The sequence below is a fragment of the Mesoplodon bidens genome, assembly GCF_964165515.1.
Source record: "Mesoplodon bidens genome assembly, chromosome: 11".
NCBI classification, from domain to species: domain Eukaryota; kingdom Metazoa; phylum Chordata; class Mammalia; order Artiodactyla; family Ziphiidae; genus Mesoplodon; species Mesoplodon bidens.
In genome coordinates, this window is record NC_138167.1 from 48,617,757 (window position 1) to 48,644,814 (window position 27,058).

Sequence of the window (27,058 nt, forward strand, 5' to 3'; positions counted from 1 at the left end):
TTTGTTGTCCGGCCATCGCCAGGCCCCTGGGGTGTGTTTCCGCAGTGGACCGAGCGTCTGCATGTGTGTGGCATGTGGGTGGCAGGGGCAGGCCCGCTGCCCAGGGAGGTGGGGAGGCAGGGAAGGGTGGGGGCCGTGCTGCTTTTCTTTCCATGGCCTGTGCGATAAACAGCTGGGTGTGGTTGGGGCTGTTTGTCAGGGAGTGGTGGTCCCTGAGGAGCCTTATTGTTACCCTAAGCGGACAGAGAGGCTGTGTTCTCTGGCCAGCCCCGCGGGGGTGTGGCAGGGAAGGCTGAGCCCTGTCCCCTGCCCGGGATGGTCTCTGGGACCCTGCAGGGCTCCAAGGCTGACTGCGGCCGGACCTCAGCCCCTTGGTCACTGGAGCGGCAGGAGCCTGGAGCCCTGCACGGGGCTGGCCCGAGTAGCCCTCAGCTGTCCACGGTGGTCTGAGAGGTCACTCCTCCCTCCCGTCCCCTCCCCTCCCCACTCCACTTCCTGCCCCTCTGCCTGCAGCCCGCTGGGCGGTGCTCGGAGAGGCTGAGGCTGAGGCTTCTGAGGGGAGCCCATCCCTTGCTGAGGCCTAAGGGCATCCAGGAGTCAGATTTCCTGCCAGCGAGGAGAGTGGTCGCAGCAAGCCCTGTCAGCTTGGAGTCCCGTCTCCCCTGCCTCTGCGGCACGGCCCCTGGGGACCAGCTTCCGTGAGGACCCTCCTGCCCCGACAACTCACGAGGAAGCCCCAGGTGGGGCTGCCCTCCTCTCTGCTCCCTGTGGCTCTGAGCCTGGCCAGGGGAGGTGCGCTGTCTGACCCTGAGAGGGGCCTCTAGGCCTTGGGGATGACCCGGAGTACGTTCTGAGCAGCAGGATCCTGGGGCATGTGGAGGGAGTGGGCCCATACCTGGGAGGAGGAGGCAGCTGGCACAGCCGCCGGGGCTCAGGCTGGACACACCCTCACCTACCCTCGCTCCTGCACTGCCAAACCTCTCATCCCTGTGGTCATGGACACACACTGCTTCCAGAAAGGGCCAGAGCCCTTGGCAGGAGGCAACCCAACTGGGATTATGCCTCGGGTTTCTAAGTGCGTCTGAGCAAGTCAATGAACAGTTCTCCGCCTCCATTTCTCCATCTGTAAGATGGGTGTGATACGATGATCTCAGCTCTTAGTGGCAAACAAGTAAACTGCAGCTGTGCCTCTGCAGCTGAGGTGACAGCTGACGGCTGTCCTGTGTCCTCTGCCTGCTGGGGCAACATCGCCTCAGAGGAAGTGGGGAGCCCACTCCCTCAGGAACAGCCTGGGGTGGAGCAGGCGGCAAGGTAACCAAGCCAGGGCCCTTGCCCATGGGTAGAGATGGAGGACCCTGAGGCACGGAAGCTTCCAGAGCTGAGCAGACATGACATGAAGTGCAGGCCCGGTGAGTCAGGACTCCCAGGGCCTTTCTTCTCTCGTAAACCCCATTGTCTGTCAACGTTTCAGCAAAGGCCAGACCAGCCAGCCAGGCGCCCTTCTCCATCCTTTCAGACCCAGGGTGAGACCAGCCCTGTGATGAAGAGTGGGACCCAAGCGTGGTGGGGCTAGTGTCCTCCATCAGCATTTCTCTTTTTCTTCCCTGTGGTCACACCCGTGTCCCCAAGGAGCTTTGGCAGTGCAGGAATCTCCCTTCCACCTTGACCGCCTGGCCACCTCTAGCTGCCTTAGTCTCTGGGGCTGGACACCTTTTGAGCCTGTAGGGAGAGGCCTTGCCAGGAAAACAGTGCCCAGAGCAGGCAGGGGACATAGACCGGGAGCCGAAGGCCCCAGCGATGGGCTGGACCACTGCGGAAGGAAAGGCTCCAGGTCACGGTGGCCTCTTGCTCTGAGGGCTGTGTCACCTTCTGTATCCCTGACTGCCCAGGCATGGGGTGGAGGCATCCCTTGTGTGCCCTAGCAGCCCGGGCTGTGTGTAGGGGGCCCCCAGTGTGTGTCCCAGCTTCGGGAGAGCTGCGATGGGAGGAGGAATTCATGGGACTGCTGAAAGAAGGAAGTCTGAGGTCAGACCTTTAAAAAAATCTCTTACCTAAAAGGGGGTAAAGCACAGAGGGAGTGTGTGTGTGTGTGTCCTATGGGGAGAAAGAACAGAGGTGGTAATTCCTAACATCCCTCTTTTACCCTCTTATCCTTAGTTTCCCTGCAGAGCCCTGGGGGAGCCTGGGGACCAGGCCAGGACTGTAACTGTGGGGTGCACACCAGGGAGGGTTCCCCTCCAGCAGGCTGAGCAGGACATGGTGAAAAGGTAGGGCAGCCTGGGGAGCCCCGACCCTCTGGCTGCTCCCGCTTCTCTCCTGGGAGCCAGCCATCCCCTTTCTCCCCAAGCCCCCTCCAAGCAGGACAGACCTGGAGCTGGTGATCTAGCAGCCTTCCCCTACCAAGGCATCCAGCAGAGTTAGAGCTCACGGTTGGGGGCGGGGGCAGGGGGCAGACCTGCTTTCACATTCCCCAGGGCTTCTGTGTTCCCGGCAGCCCCGGGCCTCTGCCTGCTCTGCCTTCCAAGCAGCAAAGATTAATCTTCTTAATGTTGCTATTATTCACAGTATTTATCACGCTAATAGATTTAGATTTGAATAGTGTTTTCGTCTTTTCCGGCACACTTTCACATCTATTATCTTAATTTTTACCCTGATGACAGGGTACGTATTTTTACCCCTGTTTTGTCGTCAAACTGGAGCACATAAAGATTTGCCTAAGGTCACATAACTGGTTAATAACAGGGTGGGCTGGCGAAGGAACTGGTTGTGTATCAGCCATGCCCATGCAATGGGCCTCCCCATCCATGCCCTTCCTCGTGCCCCTGGCACTCCAGATGCACCCTTCCTGAACCCCAACATTTTCTTCTTTCCTAGGGATAGACACAGCTTATAAATGTCTCCCTCCCTCCCTTCATTTTGGAATACTTACCATGGGCTTTGTAGGGAAGTCCTACCTACAAGACGGGCAGTCCTGGCCGTCCGGGAGCAGACCACGCAGCTAGGCAGATGGGCACGGTACAAGGCCATCAGAGGGGACGAGATGCCACAGAGGGCAAGGCCACAGAGAGGTGCGTGCCTAGGGCCACGGGGCCTCACTGCTCACCCCTAAGCCTTCAGGCCCACAGCTGCTCCGTTGGGCTGCAGGCTCATGGTCCCAGCCATCCGGCCCCCAGAACCCTGCATGCCTGCCTCACAGCTCTGCCCTCCAGAGTTGGGGTGCTCTCAGCTCACCACTGGTACAAACCACCTGAGATTCAGTATGGTGGCTGGTGGCTGGGAAGCTCTCTGACCTGGCCCTTGTTCTTGATCCCTCCTCCCTTCCATGGAGGCCAGAGCATAAATGCATTTCCAGAATGTGTACTCAGACCCTGCCCCGTGCACAAAGTTCTGGGCTTCTCACGTGTGCCAAGGCCATGGGCTGGAAGTACATAAGTGTCCTCTCGGGCCTGTCCAGCTGCCCTAGCCAATCTGGGTGACCCTCTCTGAGACTCTGGGCTCTTCAAGACCGGAGCCTAGCCCAGCCTGACAGGGCCCTGGAAGGGGCTTGTGGTACAAGTGATGGGTGGCTACCATCCCGCCCAGCGATAATGAAACTGATCTCTCTGAGAAGCCAAGTCTGACTCCCCTGTGTTTTGAGATCTCTTCTCTCCCATGCCTGGGGCCTTCGTGCGTGGGCCAGGTGGTCTTGATGGGGCCAGAGGGGCTGCTTCTGCAGGAGTATGGGCCTAGGGACCCCCAGAAGAAGGAGGAAGGCTGGGCTCAGAGCCCAGACCCACTTTGTGTGCGAAAGTGTGAGGCTCTGGCTGCTTGTGTGTGTTACGGACCCCGAGCCAGGGAGCCAGACGTTCACGCTGCCTGCCATCCTGTTGGCCCTTGAGGAGGGCTCGGGGCCTCAGTTTTCTCGCTGGAGCGTGAGTTGTGGGCAGCCAGAGCTGCTTCCCGGTTGCTGAGTGGAGGAGAGCTCAGGCTTTCCTGGCACTCAGGGGGCTCTAGCCAGCAGAGGGGCGGAGAGAGGGTGCCTTTGCGCTGCAGCCAGGGCAGCAGGACGTCTTCAACTTGCTCTGCCTCCCAGAAAAGTGCTCTGGGAGAGCTTGAGGCAGCGCGGGCCAGTGTCAGGGCCGTCCTCCCGCAGATGGGCCGTGCGTGCGGGAGCCTCGGCCTCAGCGGCACCTGGCCTTGAACAAGTCCCTTCCTCCCCCTGGACCTCAGTTTCCTGATTTATAAACAGGGATTTGGACCCGAAGGGTTTGGGATGTCTTCCTGCAAGTAGTGTCTTTGACTTAGACAGCTCAAGGCGTCACACGGGGTGAGACGGTGCAGACCCCTCTTGGTCACGAGGTTGTGGGGCCTCCCCACCTTCCTGAGCACCTTCCCAGTGGTGGCCCCCAGCCATACTGCCCGCAGGAGGGAGAGTCAGCTGGGAGCACAATTGTGTCAGAAGCGTTCTCAGAGAGTTCCCTGCCCCCACATATCTCCTACTGCAGCCTACCCGAATTCCAGTTGTCTGTAGGAGGCCCCTCTTATGTAGGTACGTAACTTGGGAGGATTCTAATGGTCACTTTAAGGGGGAGAACGGGAAAGGAAGGGCCCCCGGGCAGTGGCATAAGGGGCATTTTCATGACATCAAGTGAGGGGCAAGGTCCAGAGTATGACTTAGGGAACGCGGCAGAGCCTTCCAGGGTGAGAGTTGGAGGGAGAAGTGGATGGCCAGCTCCACTGGGGCAGGGCCCTGCGGGGCAGCCTGGGTGCTGGAGGGGGAGCCCGCAGACCCAGGCTGCACTCTGGTGGCCCACGGAGGAGGCCAGCCTTCTCTGTCCCTCCTCTCGTTTCTTGTCTTCTGGGCCGTGCAACTGTTGGCAATCTCATCAAACAGAGCCAAGGCCTAGGAGGCCAGAGCTGTGAGTTGTTCCCCCTGAAGCTCTTGGCCTCCCTCAGAGCAAAGCTCAGCTCCCCAGGCTACAGCTGCAACCCCAGAAAATAGGTGTTACCTTCAGCAACCGAACCAGGTCAGCTGGATGATGTGTGACTCGTTAAAGAATCATCCCCAAGACTTGAAAGTACTCAAAGTGTACATTTTGAAATGTAAATTTATTTTTGGAATTATTTTTTTTTAAAAATCACCTTATGGGGAATTCCCTGGCGGTCCAGTGGTTAGGACTCTGCGCTTCCAATGCAGGGAGCACAGGTTCGATCCCTAGTCATGGAACTAAGATCCCACAAGCATTGCAGCGTGGCGAAAAAGAAAAGAAAGAAAAAGAAAGATTGCCACTTTCTCACGTCTCTGTTTTTTTTTTTTTTTTTTTTTGTGGTATGCGGGCCTCTCACTGCTGTGGCCTCTCCCGTTGCGGAGCACAGGCTCCGGATGCGCAGGCCCAGCGGCCATGGCTCACGGGCCCAGCCGCTCCGCGGCATATGGGATCCTCCCAGACCGGGGCACGAACCCGTATCCCCTGCATCGGCAGGCGGACTCTCAACCACTGCGCCACCAGGGAGGCCCTCACGTCTCTGTTTTAAAGGTCATTTTTTCAGGGAGGCCTTCCCTAACCATCCCATGTAAATTAGATCTTATGTGGCCTTTTTTTTTTTTTTTTTAACACACACTTATCCGGTCTTGTTACGTGCCCGATACTGTTTTAAGGCTTTGCAAGTCTTGACTCATTCAAGTCACCACAACTGCCCTGTAAGGTGTTCTTATTCGCTCTATAGTTACAGGGGACACCAAGGCACAGAGAGGTCAGGGAACTTGCCTAGGGTTGAACAGCAGGTGAGCGGCAGAGCTGGGATTCAATCCCAGGCAGTCTGGCTTAGAACCAGTGGTCTCAGCATGGTGTTCTGCTGGCCCCAATCCGAGCTTTCGGTGCACTCCGTTCCGTCGTCCCGTAAGACGCTGAGCAACTCACCCTTGCATCCACTTCGCTTTGCATAACAGAGCGCATGCTCAGATGCATGAGGAAGGGGGAAGTTGTCCATCATCCAACTACCTCAACACAGTAATTATGGTAACTTTGACAGATTGTAGATCTCCAGACCGTGGGTCGGGAACTGCCCCTGCCAGTCCTGTCCTGGCCTTTGTGAGGACAGAGCAGCCAGCTGTGCCCAAACACCTGGGGTGAGAGGTGTGCGAGGTGCCTCACGCCTGCCTCGTTCCTGATCGGCCTCCACCCGGCGCCCTTCCCTGATCTGGCCCTTGCTCACTCCCCCGCCGTCTCTCCGAGCCTCCTTATCACTGTCTGCCTGTCTCGGCCACCTCTCTTTTTCCCATCTGTGCCTCCAGACCCTCTCCAAAGCCACTGGGGTTTGAGGACATGAAACAGAAGTTTTATTTTACAATCACTAGCAGGCGGTATAAAACAAACATTAACACAGCTGGCAAAAAGTGCAGGCAGCTGGTTATCTGGGATCCTAAAAAGCAGGGTAAAGTTGAGTGATCTTTACATTGTGGATTCAGAAGCTGCTGGAATTCTGAGTTCTAGCCGATCCCTGCACTGGCTGCCCCTTGGCGGTGGTGTTGCCAACAGGTGGTTTGGGGCTTTGGGTCCCCCCTGCCAAGTTTCCATTACTCCTGAATGAAAATAGTGTTTGCTATGAAAATATAACTACAAAATGAATCCCTGCACCCACTTCCAGCCACTGCCCATAAGCCCTCTCCCCCCGCCCCACCCCCACCCCCACCCCCAGTACCAACCCTGGAGCCTCCAGAGCTCCTGGAGGGAGCCATCTGTTCTCTCTGTTTTGCTAGTCATCTTCCCTTGGGCCTTTATCACAGGTGAGGCTCAAAGGCTCAGTTTGCTCATTCAGTCACTCACTCATTCACTGATTCATTGCTGGTCCCAGGCACAAGTTGACAGTTATCTAACACACATCACATGGGCAATACAAAGCAGTAGAGGGGACCCAGGAGGCAGGGTTCCTATCTCAAGGAATTTCAGAGGCCAGCTGAAGAAACAACCTGTATGGATGAAAAGTTAACTGGCGGTGCAGGGGTTAACCGACACTTCGTTGGCATCACTGTCTATCAGAGGCGGCTATGATGTGTTTCAAAGGACACATGACAAAATATTGAGTCCATAGGCAGGAGTGGAGGAGGAAGTCAGGCTTTGTGGAAGGGTGGATTTGCTCTGGGCCTGGAGGATGAGTAAGAGATGGACAGCTGATGAGTACGGGGAGGGCATTTCAGGCAGGGGACCAGCATGGGGCATGGCCGGCACAACCAGAAGTACCACCTGGGTACATCATAGCACACTGTGATGAACGGGGCAGGCGGCATGTCTGACTAACATGCCTAGGGTTGGCGGTGAGTGTGATGCTGAATGTCAAGGATGCCCACAAACTTAAAAAAAAAAAAAAAAGCTTGGGAACCAAATCGTGGTACACAGCACACAAACCAGCGTGGGAGAAAACCACACATGGAGCCATTCTAAGACACACTCAGTAAGAGGAGACTACAGACTGATGTGGCTCACAAGTGATCAGATGTGAGCTGCCAACCTGGGGCACTCCCAGGTCATGGTGGGATGGAGGCTAGAGATCCAGCATCTCCAGGTGCCAGGGTCCCCTTGGTAAGTGACTCCAGGCCTCACCTGTGCTGGACCAGCTGCAGGGCCCTTCCAGTCTCTGGTCGTGTGCAGAAGTGACTTGGCCTTGGTTTCAGAGAGGACAAGGGTGGTGGTCTAGGCTGGTCTGGGCATACGTCTCCTTTAGTAGTCCCCTGGGTCAGTCTCTCCCATAGCCTGTTGGTCCTCACAGACCCCTGACCCCCTTGGAAGCCCAGAGATGAGTGTGATCTACTTCAAACAGTGGCCTAATGCTGGGGCTTCTCTGTCCTCTAGCCCACCAGAAGCCAGTGGGTTCCAAGAACAGTTTTCTAGCCCAGCTTGAACCCTGCCAGTCCAGTATCAGCATAGCACCAGCCATAAAGTGAGCACCAGTAAATATTTGCTGCTGGAATCCCCACTCCTCGCACCGACAGCTGACAGCCTCCTGGATTCTTGCCCAGGCAGCTGCACCCTCTTCTCCACCCTCCAAACCTTGGCAGAGGCCATAGCTGCAGCCTCTCCTCGCTTCCTCACGTGGAGCAGCCACCTCCGTTGGTGTTCTCATTGTGGGTATACTATCCATAAGCACCTGTTGCCAATTTCTCCCCACCCGGGTCTCAGGGACCCAGCCTCCTGGGATTCCCACCTTGCTGGCTGGCCCCCACGGTGGCTCCTTGGGAAGAAGAGCTTCCCATCAAGGGTGGAAAGCTGACAGGGGGACCTAACTGGGGGAGAACCTGGAAAAAGGAGCAACAGCATTGTCTGTCCAGGAAAAGAAAGCTGTCTGAAATGCAATTCAATGTGTCTGTCTCTGTATACATACGTATGTGCATCAAAGTTTATGAGGCATCTTTGCGTGACTGTGTGGATGTGTGCTCCTATATTGGCCAAATGGATTTTTCCTACTGTCCTGTCGACTTTTTTCCATGTCAGCATGTCTTGGGGTTTGGGGTTTGGGAATCTGATCTGGGAAGGGGGGATGAGCAGCCCCATGATCCCTCAACACCAGAGGCCCTCCCGTGGAGGCAGAGTGACAATGTAGTGTTGTTTAAGGCATTGTAACATCATATGAGAAGTGGAACCAGGTGACCACGGAGGTCCCTTTAATTCCGATGCATCTGATTCCAGACCACTTTGCATAGCAACCCAGACATAATTAAGTGGTTGTTGATGTGTTTTGAAGGTTGTTGTTTGAGGCACGTTTCCCAACCTTTCTGTGTCTCAGTTTCCTCACCTGTAAAATGAGGGTAACGATAGTACCTATAAAGGGTTGCAGTGGGCGTGGACGGGATAGCACATAGGAAGCTCTTCGTGGGTGACACGTGGTATGTGTTCAGTCAGTGCTGGCGGTCGTGGTGAAGGTCAACCTTCTGGTTCTTGTTGGAGGACCCCATCCAGGACACTTCAGTCCTCAGATGGCCCATCTGGCTCTGTGGGGTCAGTTTCAACTGTCTCCCCAGCTCCCAGTCTTGCTCCTGACCTAAAACTCCCCTGATGGAGGGAAGCGCTCCCACCCTTGAAACTCCATCCCACAGTCGGTTCAGCTGGACATCAGGGCAACCCTGGCCAGACCCCACTCCCACCCTGATAGGTCTGGCCTCACCCAGGGTCCTACCCTGGAAGGGACAGACCTTCCAATCCCAAACTCTGAGGCAACGTTGCTTTCTGCCCGGCCAGGGACACTCTCCTTTATTCCCTAAACTACCTGGGGTCCAGGATATGTCCCCATGCTCCCAGTCCAGGGAGGGTGAGGATTCTGGCTGGCAGTGGCTCAGCCTCTGCTTTCCGGTTGTGCAAATGACATCTATGCAAACAAAGTGCTCCTACTCCTTTTAAGCGGGCTTCCTTCCTGGAGAAAATGGCGAGGCTTACCCCCCCCCCCCCCCCGCGCATTGTGCTGGCGGTGTGAGTCCCTTGCAAGGTGGGGATTGCCCCACCTTGCAGCTGCGCACCCTGGGGGGCCTGAAAATTAAAATCTGAGAACTTGGAAGGGATCATTAGCTCCAACCCCATCGTTTCAAAGATGGGAAAACTGAAGACGGGAGAGAGGAAGAAAGTTCCACTGTTAAAAAGGATGGAGGATGTGCTCACCCCGACTCCACCCCAGGAAATATTACTGCAGCGCGGGCTCAATTGTTCATCAGTTTTGCCTTTTTCTATGAGACTTCCTTTTTGAGAGGCCTGAGAATCTCCAGGCAGTGCTCTTTCTGGAAAGGGCATTTTACTTAGAAGATTTTACCTTTATTAGGAGGGAAAACTTGGCAGCCCTACGTGGCTGCATCTCTGCTCCCAGACCTGGGAAGATGGGAGCCCTGAGAGCCTTGTCTCTCTCTGGGGAGGGGTCCCTGGGGGAGAGAAGTGTAAGAGGGATGAAGGGAGAGAGAAATGATGGTCCTTTGGCTGCCTTTAAGAGGCCTCATACACCTGGAGCCTGGGAGAACCTGAAAGAGGTAAAACCTGAGATGCTGACTCAGTAAGAGTTAAAGGCCCATTTGCGTGACATTTCAAGGGTGATGTGGCTATGTGTGGCTTGATGTAGTAAGAACAGCACTTGTTTCTGACCTATGCCTCCTAGATCCCTCCTTCTGGTACCCCAAGGCTTGCTTAAGCACTTCCTGTTTGTCTAACACATAATGACCATCTTACTATGTTCCTCACGCTGAGCACCTGGAGTTCAAATATGGAGCCAGTTGAGGCCCTTGGAAGGTCAAGACCCTGGCTTGTGGGTAGGTGGATGTTTCAAAGGCCTCACCCAGAGATGAGCTCATGAGTGCTCCCCACCTGGACAGAGAACCCCCCCACACTAGACCCAAGTTGCTGTGCCTGCTTGCATGACCTATTTTCTAGCTACAAACAGCTAGTATTCCTTGTTCTAAACATCTGGCATTACCTGCCTGCTTAGTTCCCTTGCCTCTGGCTTCAAACAGCTGTTGGGCTTACCCGCTCTCCACCTCCTTCCACCTGGAAGGATCTGGAGGCATCAGATCCACAAGTTCTGATGTCTTTAAAAGGATCAGCCTGGGCAACAAGGCTGATTTGGGAGCTGTGATATTCACGTTGACTCTAGTGAAAGTCCAACAGCCAATCCCCTCTTGGCCTCCAACTGGACACCATGAAGGCCTGTGTTCCCCTGATAGTGGCCGTGCTCTGCGGCCTGGCCTGGGCTGGTAAGTCACTACTGGTGGGGATGACAGGAGTCCTGCCGAGAGTTGGGGGACGTGGGAGAGTGTGAGGGTAGTGAGAAGAGAGAGAGCCAGCTGTGTCCTAAAGCCATGGACACCTTAGACCAGGCCTGGTCTGAGGCAGGAGTTGCCTCTGGAGTGGATTGGGCTGTGTGAAGGGAGCTGCAGAGCTGATGGACCCATGTCATGGAAGCCCCTTCTTGATGACTTGGAAGATGAGCCCCAAGCATCCCTTAGTCCAACCTGACTTTTGATCTCACCAAGGTTTTGTTTTCTGGGGCCACTGTAGAACGTAAAGCTGGGCTGTGGCTGACTGGCTTTGAGTGGCCTGGTCGCCCTTGGTCACTTCCTCTGCTACCTGGGGGTAGGTGAGTTGTCTGGGTGGGACCTTTCCCTGGATATAGGCTTAGGAGGAGGGCAGGCTCCGGGGAAACTGGAAGAGCCCCTGACCAGGAGGCAGGTCATGTGGTCAGAGGAATCAGTCTTGTCCCGTGTTAGAGGACCTAAAGCAGAGAAGGGTCCTGGCCCCCAGGTACTAGCGATGCAGGGACAGGACCTGTGGCTAAGGATGGGAACATTTTCCTGTTCAGCAGCTGGCAGGTGCGGATGCTGATGTGTTAATTAGTGGTTACTGGGTGAGTAGGGAAAGTGTCAAGGGAGGGGGTTGGGCTGAGGGATGTGGGGGGAATCCTCTGCCCAAGGAGAAAGAATCCCACTCAGGTTTTTCCTACATAGGACTGTCGTAAGGGTGAAATAAGATAATGTACAAGAAGCACCCTACACGGAGTGAGATCTCAATAAATTGGGTCTTTGATTATGCTTATAAAGATAAATACATATAAAATAATTTATAATATTTATAAGTATATTTAGACCATATTAATTCTATTAATATAACAAGTATTTATTTATATAAAATAATTTATATAAACATAAAATTTACTCTTGGAATCATCTCCAGTCAGGTTGTGGATAAGGAGACCCCTAACAGGATTCCTAAATGGAAAATGTTGGGAGGGGAAAGCCATTCCCAGGCCTCGCACGCTGGGTGGGATCGTGTACCCCCTCTCCAGCACACATGGCAGAGAGCTGGGCCCCGGGGCGGTGCAGAGCTCTGGGTAGGGAGTGAGGGAGGGTGTGAGAGCCTCTAGCTTACTGTGAAGGAGTGGTGTGGGGTTGAGGCGTTCCAGTCTCAGGAGAGGAGAGCAACTGGAGACATTTGATCCTTGGGGGACATCCCTGAGGGCAGAGGCCAAGGTGGCTTCAGAAGGGCAGATGGAGCCCTTGCCCCTGGGGCTGATGGTCTGATCCTGCTGTGGGATTGATGGGGAAGAGAGGGTCCAGGGGGTAATGCCTCCTTCTTTCCTAAAGTGGGAGGAAGAGGCTCGGTTCTTGTCTGTCCTATCCCAACATCTCAGAACTTAGATGCAGGAGTATGAATAGCATGGGAGCCAGTCTTGGGTCCCTGGTTGTTTCAAGTGAATTGAAGCAGGAATCTGGTCCCGGAAGTGGATCTTCTTGGTTGGCCAGGTGTCCATGGAAACAGCATCTGAGGCCCCCAGAGAAGCACAGATGTAGGAGTCCCCAACCATCAGAGGGGCTGAGGGCTGGCATATAGGGACACCCAGGTTTGGGACCAAGTTTCTTGGTGGGCAGTGTGGTTAGGGACTGGGTGTTGAGTCATACTGAAGTGTTGGAGTGTACGGAGAAAGTTACCCTTTCGTGTAGGGATGGGGGCTGGTGATAAGCTCTTCCCGGGGAATGGAGAGGGTACCTCTGTCCAGGAGAAGAAAGGCCAAAATGGAGTAAGGCAGAAAGAGAGAGTCAGAGAGATGCGGCAGAGGATTGATGGAGCAGTGATTCAGGCGCCTGGCTAGTGAGCGAGGCGCACACAGAGTGTGTGTGTGAACGGGAGGTACCGGGTGGGCTCGCTGGAGTGAGTAGTCAGGGTGACACTCTGACACTCACCTGAGTGTCCCCAGAACAGCACGGGGAGGTACCTACGAGGAGAAGTCCCTCCCACTCCTCCCCTCCCCCCTCAAATCCCAAGGTCCTCTTGAAGCACATGGTGAGGTGTACAGGGAAGTGTGAAGGATCCCTGGCCTGGGGTTCCTGCTGGGGACAAAGTTCTTGAACAGAGATGAAAAAGTCCACTCAGCCAGGGCCAGTGGGGCGGTGTCCTCTTGAGCTCTACAGAGCTGACTATTCACTTGCAGCCCTTCTCGACTGGTGCCAGCTGCTGGAATGGGGTGAATTCCTTCCTTGGACTCTGCTGATCTGGCCCATTAAGAACGTTGCCCTGATTTGTCTGAATTCTCTCCCTTTGGATTCTGGGTGTACTGCCAGGCTGACTGAGCAGGCAGCTGACACAGCCTTCCTCCTGGGCTGAGAACTTCTCCTTAAGGTCTTTGCATTTGGGTTCCAAGGGAGCATCATTTAAGATTCAAGGGGAGTTCCCCTAGGCTTGGAGGGACAAGTGGCCTTGGGCCTGTTCTCTTTTAGGGACAATCCACTGGATCGGCCTTTCTGGCCACATTGGAAGCCTTTACACAGTGTGAAGTTGCCTCAGGACCTGGGTTAATCTTGACGCCTCTTTGATGTAAAGAACACAGACTCATAGCGAAGATGTCAGCTAGAAACCGTCAGCAACATACACGCGCTGTCACCCCAGCCCAAGCGATGGCCCAGCTGAAACCCAGGGAGGGAGTCAGCTAGATTGAGTATGTAGACAGGGAAGACTGCTCCAGCCAGTCTGGACACCTGCCACTTTGAAGATGGGCATGAAATACTGTTTATTTATCTAACATCTAAGTGGTGCTACTATGTGTCATGCAGTGTCCTAAGTGCTTTACAAAAATGAACTCATTTAATTCTTAAGAATAGACTATGAGATGGGCTCCATTATTATCACACTTTTACAGAGAAGGAAACTGAGGCAAAGAAGGTCAAATAACTTGCCCAAGATCACGTAGCTAGAAAGCAGAAGAACCAGAATTCTGGCCTCGAGCAGTTTGGTGCCAGAGTTCGGGTTCTTGGTCTCTCTGCTGTGCCACCCTCATTAGCACAGTGTAAACCTTAATCCCAGAATCCAAACCAGTGACTAAACCTACATCTCTCTTCTCCACCTCCACTCCAATCCAGGCTAAGTTTCGATGCTATACCTGTGTGGAATCACAACCAGGACCAAACCCCAAATCTAAGCTAAGGCAAAATTGGGATTATTTCTCCTCTCCTAGTCTTGACACATTCCTCAACCATGCAGTTTTAAACCTATTCCCATTCCTTACCCAAACAGCAACACAAAATTGTTATTTTACCAATAATTAACTCAAGCCCAAATCCTAACTTTAGCTCTTAATCTAAACCTTAACCCATCCCAACCCGGGCCCCAGTTAGGTTTCAGTTTCTTCATTCATACAAATTCCAGTGTTAACTGTGACTCTGACTCTGATCTTGACATTCTCCATAACCCACAGCCTGACCCTAAACCCAGTACCCACTAAATCCAAACCTCAGGAACCTCAAATGGAAACAAAGGCTCTGTTATCACCCTTAAAGCCCAGAGTGAAAGGGAAGAGCGCCCAGCCAGCTACCCCCTCCACTGTCTTTGCTGTGGCGGGCTTGTTTTTTTAGGAGTGCTGGTGGGTTTGTACCATTTCTTTCAAAATTTCTTGTCTTATGCCCCTTGTGACCAAAAGCTGGCTTCTGCAAGCCATTTGGCTGGAGTAAGGGATGTGGTCTGTGGTTACATAACAGATCTTATTCCAAAGTCCAATTCTCACCCACACCCACCTCATTCCCCACCCTGAGCTAAACTAATCCAAACTAGAAGAGGCAGAAAGATGTGACACGGGGGTCGGGGGCAAGAGGGTGCAGAGGAGACCAAACGAAGGGGAGGGAAGAACAAAGAAGCAGGAGACATAAAAGGGACAGGATGAGAGGCAGAAGTCAGAGGGGAGAAGGCAGGTGGGATCACTGGCGCGAAGGTGACTCACCATCCTCTATGTGACAGGTGAATGGTGGCCTCTGGGCTATGCCCAGCCCACAGACCTCTTTCTTCGGTCTGTCCGAATTTTTTTTTTTTTTTTTTTTTTTTTTTCTTTTGCGGTACGCGGGCCTCTCACTGTTGTGACCTCTCCCGTTGCGGAGCACAGGCTCCGGACGCGCAGGCTCAGCGGCCGTGGCTCACGGGCCTAGCCGCTCCGCAGCATGTGGGATCTTCCCGGACTGGGGCATGAACCCGTGTCCCCTGCATCGGCAGGCGGACTCTCAACCACTGCGCCACCAGGGAAGCCCCCGAATTTTTTAAAATTGGAAATTTTCACATAAAAATGAAGGCTTCTTTTGAAAAACTGGAGGCTCTGGCAACACTGAGCCTGCATCTCAACCTGGCAACAATTGGCTGGAGCTGCTAGTGGCTGCCAGTTTCAGGCAGGGCATCGTTCCCAAGTTTGTCACCGTCCCCACCTCCTTCTACTGCCTTCCTGCTCTTGACTCATTTGTGTTACAGATCTAGCCCCGATTGGCACCTGACTTTGTGATCCTGGTCTATATTATTAGTCAGTGGGTGGCAGGTGGTGGGTGGTGGGGACGAGGCTTATGTTGTGTATGGGAGGCTGTGCACGTACCTCTCCCTGGCAGCTAGCAATGACCTTCCCTGCCAGGTGGGGCTCCTGCCCCTGTCTGTGAACCCTCCTGCAGAGGGTGCCTTGGTGAGGAGAGTAGGATTCCCATAGAGCTCCGTTTGTGACCTTTACTGCTCATAGGCCAAATGGAGTCGTGTGCATCTCGCTGTAATGAGAAATCTGACCAGGATGCTGCTTGCCAGTGTGACCGCCGGTGTCCCCGGCACGGGGACTGCTGTGAAGACTATGAGCGCCTGTGTACAGGTGAGGTTCCTTGTGGGATGAAGGGTCTAGGAGGCACGGCAGGCCAGGCCATGACCATATCTAACCTGCCTGAAGGGCTGCTAGCCAGGGCATCCAGCAGTCCAGAGCAGGGTTCCAGACTGATGACTGGGCTCAAAGGGCCCAAACCAGGACCCTGACGAGCAGAGCAGGGGCCAGGGCTTTGGCCACCACTTGTCCTGGGTATTCTAGGATGTCTCCGACATAAGACCCCAACTTAAAATAAAGTAGATGTCATTTACCTGGAATATCTGTCTGAACTACCAGGATTAATAATATCTGGAAAATTTAAGTAATTCCAAAAAAAAAGCAAAAGGATGAAAATATCATTTTAGCATGTATTACACGACCAATTATCATTTGCAAAAGTAAAAAAGTGATAGTGAACTTTCCCAACTTGCATGCCACCAGGAAGACCGCATGGCATCAGTAACTGACAATTCATACCACTCTTCCTATTGCGAGTGGACTGAGTGGTTGCACATCTCTGACCTGTCATTCCCAGGCCAGAGGTTAAATGGGACATGCATCACCCTCAAAAGCCAGTTGTTCTTCTGCTACTCCAACTACGCAGTTCAAAATTTGAAAAACTCACTTTGAATAATTCCCTTGTTTGGATGCTTCCAATATTTTAGACTCCCAGATAAATGGTCTTCTGCTTTGTGACATGAAGCCTTGCTAAGTTCACTGTCAAACCATGTGCCCCATGGTAGGTAATGGCCAGCAAGACCACTGCATATGGCTGTGCAGGTTGTGCACTGCACAAGGGCCCCTGGTTGAGAAGGTGAGTTGGACCAAAGTTGAATTTGTATCCTTCTCGCTAAGCCATGTGTCTTGGTGAAGAGCTGTGTCTGCTGAGAAAGGAGTACCTTTTCCTAATTTGCCCAAGAGTGGTTTCCGCTGGCCCAGCAATGTGCCCTCAGAGCTGCTTCCACCCAAAAGAATGCTGATTCAGTTACACAAAAAACACCACACATACTAGCAGTTCTGCTCATCAGACCCAGGCAGGGAAACCCAGGCCCAGAGCTCAGTGCCAGAATCAGAACCAACCCCCTTCTTTTTTTTTAAATTAATTTCTATTGGAGTATAGTTGATTTACAATGTTGTGTTAGTTTCTGCTGTACAGTAAAGTGAATCAGTTATACATATACATACATCCACTCTTTTTTAGATCCTGTTCCCCTACAGGTCATTACAGAGTATTGAGTAGAGTTCCCTGTGCTATACAGGAGGTTCTCATTATTGATAGTTATCTATTTTATATATAGTAGTTGTATATGTCAACCCCAATCTCCCAATTTATCCCTTCTCCCCTTCCCCCTTGGTAACCATAAGTTTGTTTTCTACGAGCCGACCCCTCTTCTGCTGCCCTGTGCCCCACGTAGCAGACACAGGGAGGCCTGTGCACCTTGGACAATCAGGCTGGCATTTCAAGATAGAGACGATTATCAGCCTAGCAGCCATTTCATCACTGTCTCTGATGTGCAACTCAGAATCCTTTTCCCACAGAAAAAATATTATAAATGATGGTTGAGACTCTAGATCAGCTCACAAAGGTCTATTTAGCATAAACGGTGGCTGAGTTTAGAACCCTGTGGATTGTCAGCACTTAAAACACAGCCTGGCAGAAAGCAAGTGATCAGGAGATATTTGTTGACTGAATGAATAACCTGCCCCACGGTTCTGATGGTAAGAACAAGATACTATCTGGTGACCGCGCTGACAGATTCTGAAGCACTTTGTAATAAATAGTGTTGGGTTTTGGGGGGTGGTGTAGGGGTAGAATTTATTCTCCTCTGTGATGAGAGAGGAGCTCAGAGTCCCCAGCAACATTCATTCTCTCCTCTTCCTCCCCAGCCCCGCTCCACCTGTCTCTGCCCAGAGCCAAGGTTGCAGTCACTCAGCTTGCAGGCAAGGGAATGGGCCAGCAATAGGAATGTGCTTTTCTGAATGTGCCTAATTCCCAAATGCAGCCTTTGTGGCCATTGCCAAGTGTAATTGTGAAGAAAGAAGGGAATCTGGTACCTCAGGAAACAGTTCTTATTCCATGAGGCCTGGGAGGAGTTCACCCTTGACTCTGGGAGTTATTACAGGTAAGGGATGTTCCTAAGTGAGGGTCTTGTCATTTGGAGAGTTCAAGCCTATTCATCTATCAATTTACGTTAAATAAAAGTCATCCCGGGCTTCCCTGGTGGTGCAGTGGTTGAGAGCCCGCCTGCCGATGCAGGGGACACGGGTTTGTGCCCCGGTCCGGGAGGATCCCACATGCTGCAGAGCGGCTGGGCCCGTGAGCCTTGGCCGCTGAGCCTGCGCGTCCGGAGCCTGTGCTCCGCAAGGGGAGAGGCCACAACAGTGAGAGGCCCGTGTACCGCAAAAAAAAAAAAAAAAAAGGAAAGAAAAGTCATCCCAACCTCAGAGTTTTCAGCCCAGAAGACACCACCTCCTGCCCACCACCTCGCCTTTCTACAGATGAGCACACTGGGTACCAGAAGGGTAAATGGTGAGGAGGGATGTCACCTGGGGATGTTCTTTCGCTTCTGTGAACAGTTTTCAATCCCCCTGTCTTACATTTTCAGATTTTCTCCTCCTTCACCTGGTACTTGTTCAATGTACCCTTGCCCGTTTTGTATTTTCTTCCACTGCACACGCTTGTCCCCGAAGCTGGGAGGACTGAGAATCAGTGATAAAGAGGAGGGGCCCCTCGGGGATGTTTGGTGACTTTACTTCTCTGACCTACAGCTGACGAGGACCCCAAAGAGTCAGAGCCATTCCTGGAGCTGGAAGAAGAGATGGAGGGGGCCCCGGCTAGTGGTGAGTCTGCCTCCCCAGAGGGGGGCCTTCGGAATAAAGATGAGGGACGTGAGAGGAGGACGAGGAGGGGGCAGCCATGTGAGCGGCCACAGGCCCAGGCCGAAGCCAGATGGGACCCCAAATCCAGCACCTGGAGGTGGTGAGAGCAGCTCGCTGGACTCTTGGGGTCTGGGAGGGAGGAAGCCCTAGGGCCTCAGTGACCTGGGGGGAAGGCAGGAAAGAGTCCGAGGCCTGCTGAGAGGGAGAGGGAAGGGGAAGAGATTTTATTTTTAGAGAGGGAAGATTATAAAAACAACAGGCCAGAAAGTAGAGTTCAGCACCAGAAAGGACTTCCTGGCTGTGAAGGGTGTGCACCAATTAGGCTTGTTTGTTTTCCTTCCCTGGAGTTCTTCAATAGGAAGCATCAGGAAAGCAAGGCTGGGGCGGGGGGTGGGTGGGGTGGGGGCCGGGGGGTTCATGGAGTGGGCACGGCCTGGCCGCTGCGAAGAGCGACCCCTAGAGGTCAGACCAGGACACACCTCCCCTCTGTCCTCTCAGACTTGTACTCGGCACCCAACTCCTGCCAGGGCCGCTGCCTAGAGAGGCACCACCTATGCCACTGCAACGCCCGCTGCCCAGAGTTTGGAAACTGCTGCGAGGATTTCGAGAGCCTGTGTGGCCATGGTCAGTCTCCTGCTCCCTTTAGCATAGCCCGAGGCAGAGGAACTCTCTAGAGCAATAGCTCTCCCAGTGTGGTCCCTGGACCAGCACCACGAGCATCATCTGGGAATTTATTAGAAATGGAAACTCTAGGGCTCACCCCGGACCCATTGAATCAGAAACTCTGGGGGTGGGGCCCACCAATCTGTTCTCACAAGCCCCCCAGACAATTCTGATGCGTGCCAAAGTGTGAGAAATTTCCTAGGGGCAGGGGGCAGCGTGGATATTTCATGGACGTTCTGTGGGCAAGGCCATGTGCTGAACTTAAGGATCCTTTAGGCCCCTAGGCCCCTGCCCTACAATCACTAGGGCGCCTGATTGCAGCCCCTCTCCCCCGCTGCTGGCTTCTGGAAGGTGCCCAGGAGGGGATGCACACAGACAGCAGCTTGCCCCCTGGCCTCCCTCGGGCTCTGAAATACCCCTCCCCCAATTCCTCCCAGAGGGCTTCTCCCACATCAGCGATGCCATAACCAAGGAGGAACCGCAGAGCATCTCTGAGAAGATCTATAGGGCAGACACCAACAAAGCCCAGAAGGAAGATATTGTTCTCAATAGCCAAAACTGCATCTCGCCCTCGGAGACCAGAGACCAAGTCGACCGCTGCCCAGAGCCGTGAGTTCCCTTCAAGACTCTTCCTGCAGTCTGTCCCCCAGCTTTGCTCGCTTTGGTGCCTCAGCTCTTTTCTCCTCAAGGCAGGCAGGACCAAAGGGAGAGGGAAAAACTAGGTCTCCAGAGACAGATAAAGCCATCTTGAGGACCTGTGGGGATCCATTTGGGAGGGTTTCTGGGATTGGCTGGGCTGAGAATAGAACTGACCTTCCAAGAGATGAAGTGGAAGAAAAGAGGGACCTCATGCGTTGTCCCCAAGAGTATGTGAAGTCCCCACTCTGCCTCTGAACCCAACCCTCTCATGCCTGCCCCTGCATCTGGAAGTTCTGGAGGGGTTTCTGCTCCACGTGCAGGCCTCTCACTGGGCCTCCCTCTACCTGCCCCAGTCTCTTTACGTATGTCAATGAGAAGCTCTTCTCCAAGCCGACCTACGCCGCCTTCATCAACCTCCTCGACAACTACCAGCGGGCCACGGGCCACGGGGAGCAGCACTTCACAGCCCAGCAGCTGGCTGAGCAGGACGTCTTCCTCAGAGAGGTTATGAAGACAGCCGTCATGAAGGAACTCTATGGCTTCCTCCACCAGCAGAGTGAGTGAGGCCCTGAGGCCTCCCCCAGGCCCCGAGAGAGAGGGAGGCCCTGCTGAGGATGCGTTGTGCCCGCAGCAGGCCAGGCACCCCTGGGGGCTCCACGGTGGGCAGGTTAAGAGAGCAGGTGGGGACTAGGTGGAGGCCAGTGTACCTCTGGGAGGGGACAGAGAGGGGCCTAGAAGAGACCACAGACCCAAGCAGGAGCTGAAAAATCCTCTGTCCGGCTTCGGAGTCAACCCATCTTTTGACCTAATCTTAGCCACCTGGTTTACCTCCCCACTTGCTGCTTCAGTCTCAGGGTTCTCTGCAGGCCGTGAGTCATCCCGCTCCCCCTCACCCCCCGGGCACTCCTCTGCCACCTGAGTTGATCCCGGACTCAGCACCACTTTGCCGGCACGTAGGGGCACGTAGGGTCCCTGCCCCTGCTCCCTCATCGGGCACTAAGTCCAGGAAGGAGGCCGGCCCATTCCACATTTTTGCTGGGGAAACAGCAACAGAAAATCAACAAAGGTTCAGAGGGGGACGTTATACTGGGAAGGGTTCTGGTTGGAGAGACTCCAGATACAGATACATGTGAATCAGACCAAAAAAGGTTTGGGCCGCAGGACTTCTTGGCATGCGGTGTGTTTGTTAGTGTCCTCCAGATTCCTTTCCTGAACTCCGGGCAGCTGGGCCTTGCCTGGGGGTGGCTCCATCCTGGTCATCCCTTGCTGGCCGTGGGATCGCCTCTGCTCGGAGCCGTTGCATTCCATCCTCCAGTGGCCCCGTTAAGAGTTGGTAACACTGTTTTTAGGTAAAGCCGGTGACACACAAGCAAGCCCTGTGAAGAGGGCGCGATCCTGCACCGCCCCCTGGTGTTCTCTTTGTGGTAAACACAGGAGAGGATCTTGGAGGTCGACACTGAGCCCTAGTCCAGGCTGTTCCACTACCCACCCTGTCTTCACCTCTCTCCCTGTCCAAATCCCACTTATCCTTAAAGTTCTAGCTCACATTCCACCTCATTTATGAAGCTGCACTTGCTGCAGCTCACAGCTGGCTTTCAGAGTCTCTTCAGAGGTCAAGGGTTTGGAGTGTGTCCTAAAATAGCCTTGGGCCAGAGACTTGGTTTCACTTGCTAATGACGCATGTGATCCTGGGCCGTTTGACCCTCAGACCCCAACTGAGCCTTGTCTGTGCAATGGGGTCTTGGGGGATTCATGCATATAAAGCACTCAGTGGAAAGCCTGGCACTCGGTAAGCTGTAGCCGTTCAGATTGTGAAGGTGTTCTCTGTTATATTGTGTGTTCTTAGTCTTGTTTTCCAACTGTGTGGTTTTAAAAAAATGTTTATTGGGCTTCCCTGGTGGCGCAATGGTTGGGAGTCCGCCTGCTGATGTAGGGGACACGGGATCGTGCCCCGGTCCGGGAGGATCCCACGTGCTGTGGAGCGGCTGGGCCTGTGGGCCGTGGCTGCTGGGCCTGCGTGTCCGGAACCTGCGCGTCCAGAGCCTGTGCTCCACAACGGGAGAGGCCACAACAGTGAGAGGCCCGCGTACCGCAAAAAAAAAAAAAAAAAAAAAAAGTTTATTTATTGTATTTTATTTTTAGTTTTGGCTGCGTGGGGTCTTAGTTGTGGCACGCGGGCTCTTCGTTGAGGTGCGTGAGCTTCTCTCTAGTTGTGGCGTGTGGGCTCAGTAGTTGCGGTGTGTGGGCTCTCTAGTTGTGGCACGCAGGCTCAGTAGTTGCCCCTCGGCATGTAGGATCTTAGTTCCCTGACGGGGGATTGAACCCTCATCCCCTGCATTGGAAGGCGGATTCTTAACCACTGGACCACCAGGGAAATCCCCCAACTGTGTTTTAAGTCCTTGAAAAGAGGGAATATGCCTGGTATCTCTTTAGTGTCCTCTACACACAATTCTGGGCAGTGAACTGTTGATAGTTGATAGCACCCTAATTCAGATCCCCAGCCCTGACATTTCCCTGCCTGCCTAACTGGCATCTACTCAGAACTTAGTGTAAAGAGAACTCACAGTTCCCGCCTCTTCCTCCAGACTTGCTCCTTCCTCATCTTCCCCATCTCATAAATGACCCCATAATTCATCCAGTTGCTCAGGCCCAAAGCCCAGGGGTTATATTTGATTCTTCTTTTTACCTCACCACTCCCCACCTCCATCTCCTCCACCAGGAGTGCCTGGTAACAACCTGACGTGAAGAATCGTGAGGATTGAAAGCACTCAAACAGTGCCAGGCACACAGAACCTACTCAGTAAATCTAAACTATTTTTCTTATTATTAAAGTTTGACTGAGCTCCAACGTTCTTTGCGTGGGCTGGCAGCTGCCTGCCTCTCAGACCTCCTCTCCTACCACTCTCCCCTCCTGCTGGCTGTGCTCCAGCTACATGGGCCCTCAGCTCTTTAAACACCAAGCTCAAGGTGTCCTGGAGCCTTTGCACTTGCTGTTCCTTCTGCGTGGAAGGCTCTTTCCCCCAGGTCTTTGCATGACTGACTCCTTACCCTTCAGGTCTCTGATCAGTGCTACCTTCTCAGAGAGGCCTTTCTAGAAAAGCTCCCACCCGAGCCCCACCTCCAGGCATCATGGGATAATCTGCTTCATTTTCTTCATAGCACTTATCTGCAATCATACTGTTTATTGTTTATTTGTTTATTATCTGTCTCCTCCACTGGAATATAAACTATAAAGACAGGAATCTTGTCCTTGTGATTCCCTGATGAATCCTCAGCCTTTAGATCTGGGCCTGGCACAAAACAGGGGCCCCATAGAATCTATGGCATAGATAATTGCTGAGCGAACAACTAACTATGTTGGCTGAACCAACCTGTCTCTTGTCACTCTGGAGCAGGTGGCCCTTCCTTGCTTTCCAGGATCTGGCCCTGCCTTCCCCTCTCCTCAGTCCTCTGTGTTCCTCTGCCCAGACCGCTACAGCACAGAACAGGAGTTCGTCAGTGACTTGAAAAACATGTGGTTTGGGCTGTATTCAAGAGGCAAAGAAGAGGGGCACTCAGGTGGCTTTGAACATGTCTTCTCAGGTGGGATTGCTCTGCTTGGGAAGAAAGAGTTGGAGGGATGAAGAGAGATGCTTCCCTCAGGCGCAGGGCAGCATCAGCACCGATGAATCAGCAGTCAAGCCAGCTCGCAGGGCAGGGCACGTCTACTCCCTGGCCAAGAGGGAGGGGACTGAGGGCCCATTTTTGAGGACCAGTTTCTTCTGGAGTATCGAAGGGAGAAAGAAGCCCAGATACCGGGGCTCCCAAGGTGCACACGTAAGAAGAGAGATGTGTTTGAGGCACTGGCTGTCTACCTCTCAATGGTCCTCTGCTTCCAGGGCTTGGTCAGCTGCTTCCTAAGGAGGCCATGATCTTTTCCTGCATTGCCCCACCCCGTAAAGCTCCCACCAAGTCTGGCTTGCTCCTAGGGAAATGGCTAGAGGAGTATCTCAGATTGGCCCAGGGTTAGTGGGGAGAAGGAACTCTCCTAAGGGCTTCAGCTGAAATGGGAGTTGTGTGTGTGGGGGGGTGGGGGGTGGGGGGGAGCTTTCTGAGGTGAGAGTTAGGGACGTGAGGGACTCCGGGAAGTTGGGGTGGACATTCTAGGAATAAGAGACTGGAGAAGGGGTACAGCCTTGGCACGGGAGTGGGGAAAGAGGTCGGAGGGGAGGCCCAGATCATCCACCTTGATCTGTTTATTACAGGGAAAGTCAAAAAAGGCAAGGTCACTGGCTTCCATAACTGGATTCACTTCTACATGCAGGAGAAGGAGGGCCTGGTGGACTATTACAGTCACATCTGTGACTGGCCTGTGAGTACTGAGTGCTGACCCCGTGGGCTGGAAAAGCCTCGTCAGTACCCAGATGTCCTGTCCTCATTCTGAATTCCAAACAGGCAGACTTGTCTCCCACCCTGACCCTCTTGGCAGCCTAACGGGGATCGTGAATAGGACTTCCCTATTTGCTGGAAAGAGGGTTTAGCCAGCCAGGATATGCTTCCAAACAGTGAAGGCTCCTGAGCTGCAGGGGGCAGGGGGCAGAGGGCATCCTCTCTGGATGGGAGAGTGTGGGCAGGGGAGAATCCTTAGAGGGGAAAACCAAAGACCTGAATTTCCTTAGAATGTGGCGTCAGCTGAAGTTTCAGTCTGGCTAGTCTGAGTTAAACTTCTTATATTTTTATAAAAAAAAAAAAAGAAACTTTTGCTGCCCTGAGCCTGGAAACAATTTGGGGGCAATAAGGTGTCCTTCTCTTCCGCATGTGAGGGCCACAGGGAACAGTTATGTCCCTGCTCCCCTGGCACCGGGCACATGGATGCTGACTGTGGCCTTCCTGGGAGATGCAAGCTGGCGGCTCCAGAGAGAGGGTGTGAGCAGGACTCGGACACCCTAGCAGGGCAGACTGCATCCTCTGTCGATTTAAAGAATCCAGTCTCCCCAGAAAGCTCACACAGACCCCCACGGGCCCTCGACAAATCCTAGCCAACCCTCTGTGCGACTCTGCACTGTGGCACTCACCAGACCCCCTTTACTGCCCCTTCTCTCCGCAGGGGGATTCTTACCCCGATGTGTTGGCCTTGCAGTTCACCTGGAACGGCTACTACAAGGAAATGAGTTCAACTTTCATCGGCAGCAGCCCCGAGTTTGAGTTTGCACTTTACTCCCTGTGCTTCATCGCCAGGCCAGGCAAAGTGTAAGTCCTGGTGGCTCAGGAGGGCTTGGACACATCACTGTTCTGGGCCTTGGTTTTCTGTCTTGGGACGTGAAGCTGTTGATTAGATCAGTCGTGTGGCTGCCAACCTTCATCCCGGCAGCAGGACCACATCCCCTCCATCCTCCAAGTGCAATCGTACGCAGGAGCTTAATATACAAAACAGTTAGAAATGGAGTTGCCCTGGGGCTGCAAGCCTCTCTATTTGGCCCCTGAGGCTGTCTGGGGGAACCCTGGAGCCCCAGAGAGTATAGTCAGAAATCACTGGCCCTCATCTTCTCTAACATTTGAGGACTCTGGGCCCAACCACTTCTGAAACCCTAAGCAGACATCTCGTTTCTGGGGGTTTCAGCTCTAGAGTTGGATTTGAGAATATTCCTGTAGGACAGATGAGGAGCAGTACTCTCTAAGAAGATAGAAAATGAGACAGATTTTGAAAGGGCCCTCTGCACGTGGGGAGCCAGAGGCAGAGGCTGAAGCAAGCTGTGGCAGCTCCCTTAGAAGGCTAAGACAGGGTGGAGCCCTTCTGCGTGGGCTGAATTTGATCCTTCCAGCTTTGGGGACGGAGGTGGAGTGAAGCAGGTCCCTGTGATTTGCTGATCTTTCCCCACAGGTGCCAGTTAAGCCTGGGTGGACATCCCTTGGCCATCCAGACCTATACCTGGGACAAGTCAACCTACGGAAAGAAGTACATCAACACAGCCTGCGTGGTGTCTTCTACCCAATAGAGCTTCGAGCTAGAAAGGGGCGTGAGGGCAGTGAGAGCTCTTGTCGGACTGAGATGCTATTTGCTCTGTGCTGGAGGGGGAGGGAATGGAGGAGACCGGGAGGCACTCCCCAATCCAGAAATGCCCACATGAGAAAGAGAGAAAAGATACAAATTAGAGAAACAGTCAAATCTTTGTCCTCCAGCATTTTGGAAACAGAAGGTGGGGACCCTCAATAGCTCTTTGCCCTGCTGGGAGGTGGAACCGTGTATAAGTCCTTGAGGTCTCCAGGCCTCATGTTTCCTTTTAATGCAAAGGGAACGGGTTTGCCCCATTTCCTCTTTTGGGGGTTGGTGAGAAGGCAAACCTGATGACATTCTTACTGTGAAGATGTTTTCAATTGTTCTTAGGAAGAATGGCTGATAGAAATTCAAGGTTACCCTAATGGCTGTTATTGTACACAGCTCTGCAAACTGTAATCACCCCCATACTGGGGCCTCAAATAAATCAGGCTATGGAGATCAAGGGTGGGTATTTGGTCTTTTCTAGGGTTAGATCCTCTCAGAACAGGGTCTTCGAGAGGGTAACGGCGCATGCAGTGAGTAGGCTGGAGCAGCAGTGGACTCCTCCAGGCCTGATTTTTTTGTAGTCAGCTAGGTAACTGCAACAAGAAGCTTCCTAACTGTGGATATTTAGTGCAGTTACAGAGCTGTATTTTGATTCCAAATAGTTTGTAAAAGAGTTCCCCTCATAGGCGGAAGATTTTGCATCAGAAGAAGAAAGGAACCTATAGCTTGGTGTCACTAACATAATTATTTTCAGTCTAATTCAGCAGCCATAATTTGCATAAGCTCTTAGAATGGAAGACAGGGAGACTGGGGCTCCCTGTTTCACTCAGTTATGCATTTCTCCCCTAATCACACTGGGAACCAGATGCTGTCCCACAGGGCAAGGCTTGAACTATGCTTTAGAGTCTTGAGTCTCAAGTCATTTAAGAAAACTTGAAATGTGTCTCTTCTTTGCATATGGCTCCCCCATCAATTGTCTGTCTCCCAGCCTTTTCTGTGGAGCAGGGATGGGAGTGATGCTTCTGGCTTTAGTGGCTCTTTGGGATGACCTGGAGGATGTGGTATCTTGGTAAAGTTCCTGACTCACCTAAGCCCCTCTAGCTAAGATGGGTGGAGAATTCCCCTGGTGGACTTGTAATGTGAAGGGTGGAAGGAGAGCCCTTCCCGCTTCTGGTTCCACATATAAGGAGCCCGGAAGTCACCATTCCATCCTAACAACAAGTAAAAACTGAACAGAGTGAAAAACCAACAATTCTTCTT

The 27,058-nt window shown here is 53.2% G+C and overlaps 1 protein-coding gene across 2 annotated transcripts; it reads left to right on the top strand.

The window, feature by feature from the left end:
- The first annotated feature begins 288 nt into the window (after positions 1–288).
- On the top strand, positions 289–26,255 carry ENDOU (endonuclease, poly(U) specific). Of its 2 annotated transcripts, XM_081249487.1 has the most exons (11): positions 289–740; positions 2,158–2,267; positions 15,484–15,606; positions 18,364–18,435; positions 18,973–19,098; positions 19,575–19,746; positions 20,130–20,332; positions 23,245–23,358; positions 24,021–24,127; positions 24,863–25,005; positions 25,637–26,255. In XM_081249487.1, exons 3-11 carry the CDS (start codon positions 15,489–15,491, stop codon positions 25,749–25,751), a joined length of 1,170 nt encoding a protein of 389 aa, XP_081105613.1. In that variant the 5' UTR covers positions 289–740; positions 2,158–2,267; positions 15,484–15,488; the 3' UTR covers positions 25,752–26,255. The 2 variants fall into 2 exon arrangements, with proteins under 2 accessions (XP_081105613.1, XP_081105612.1); XM_081249486.1 differs by lacking the exons at positions 289–740; positions 2,158–2,267; positions 15,484–15,606 and adding an exon at positions 17,611–17,717.
- Positions 26,256–27,058: the final 803 nt, after the last annotated feature.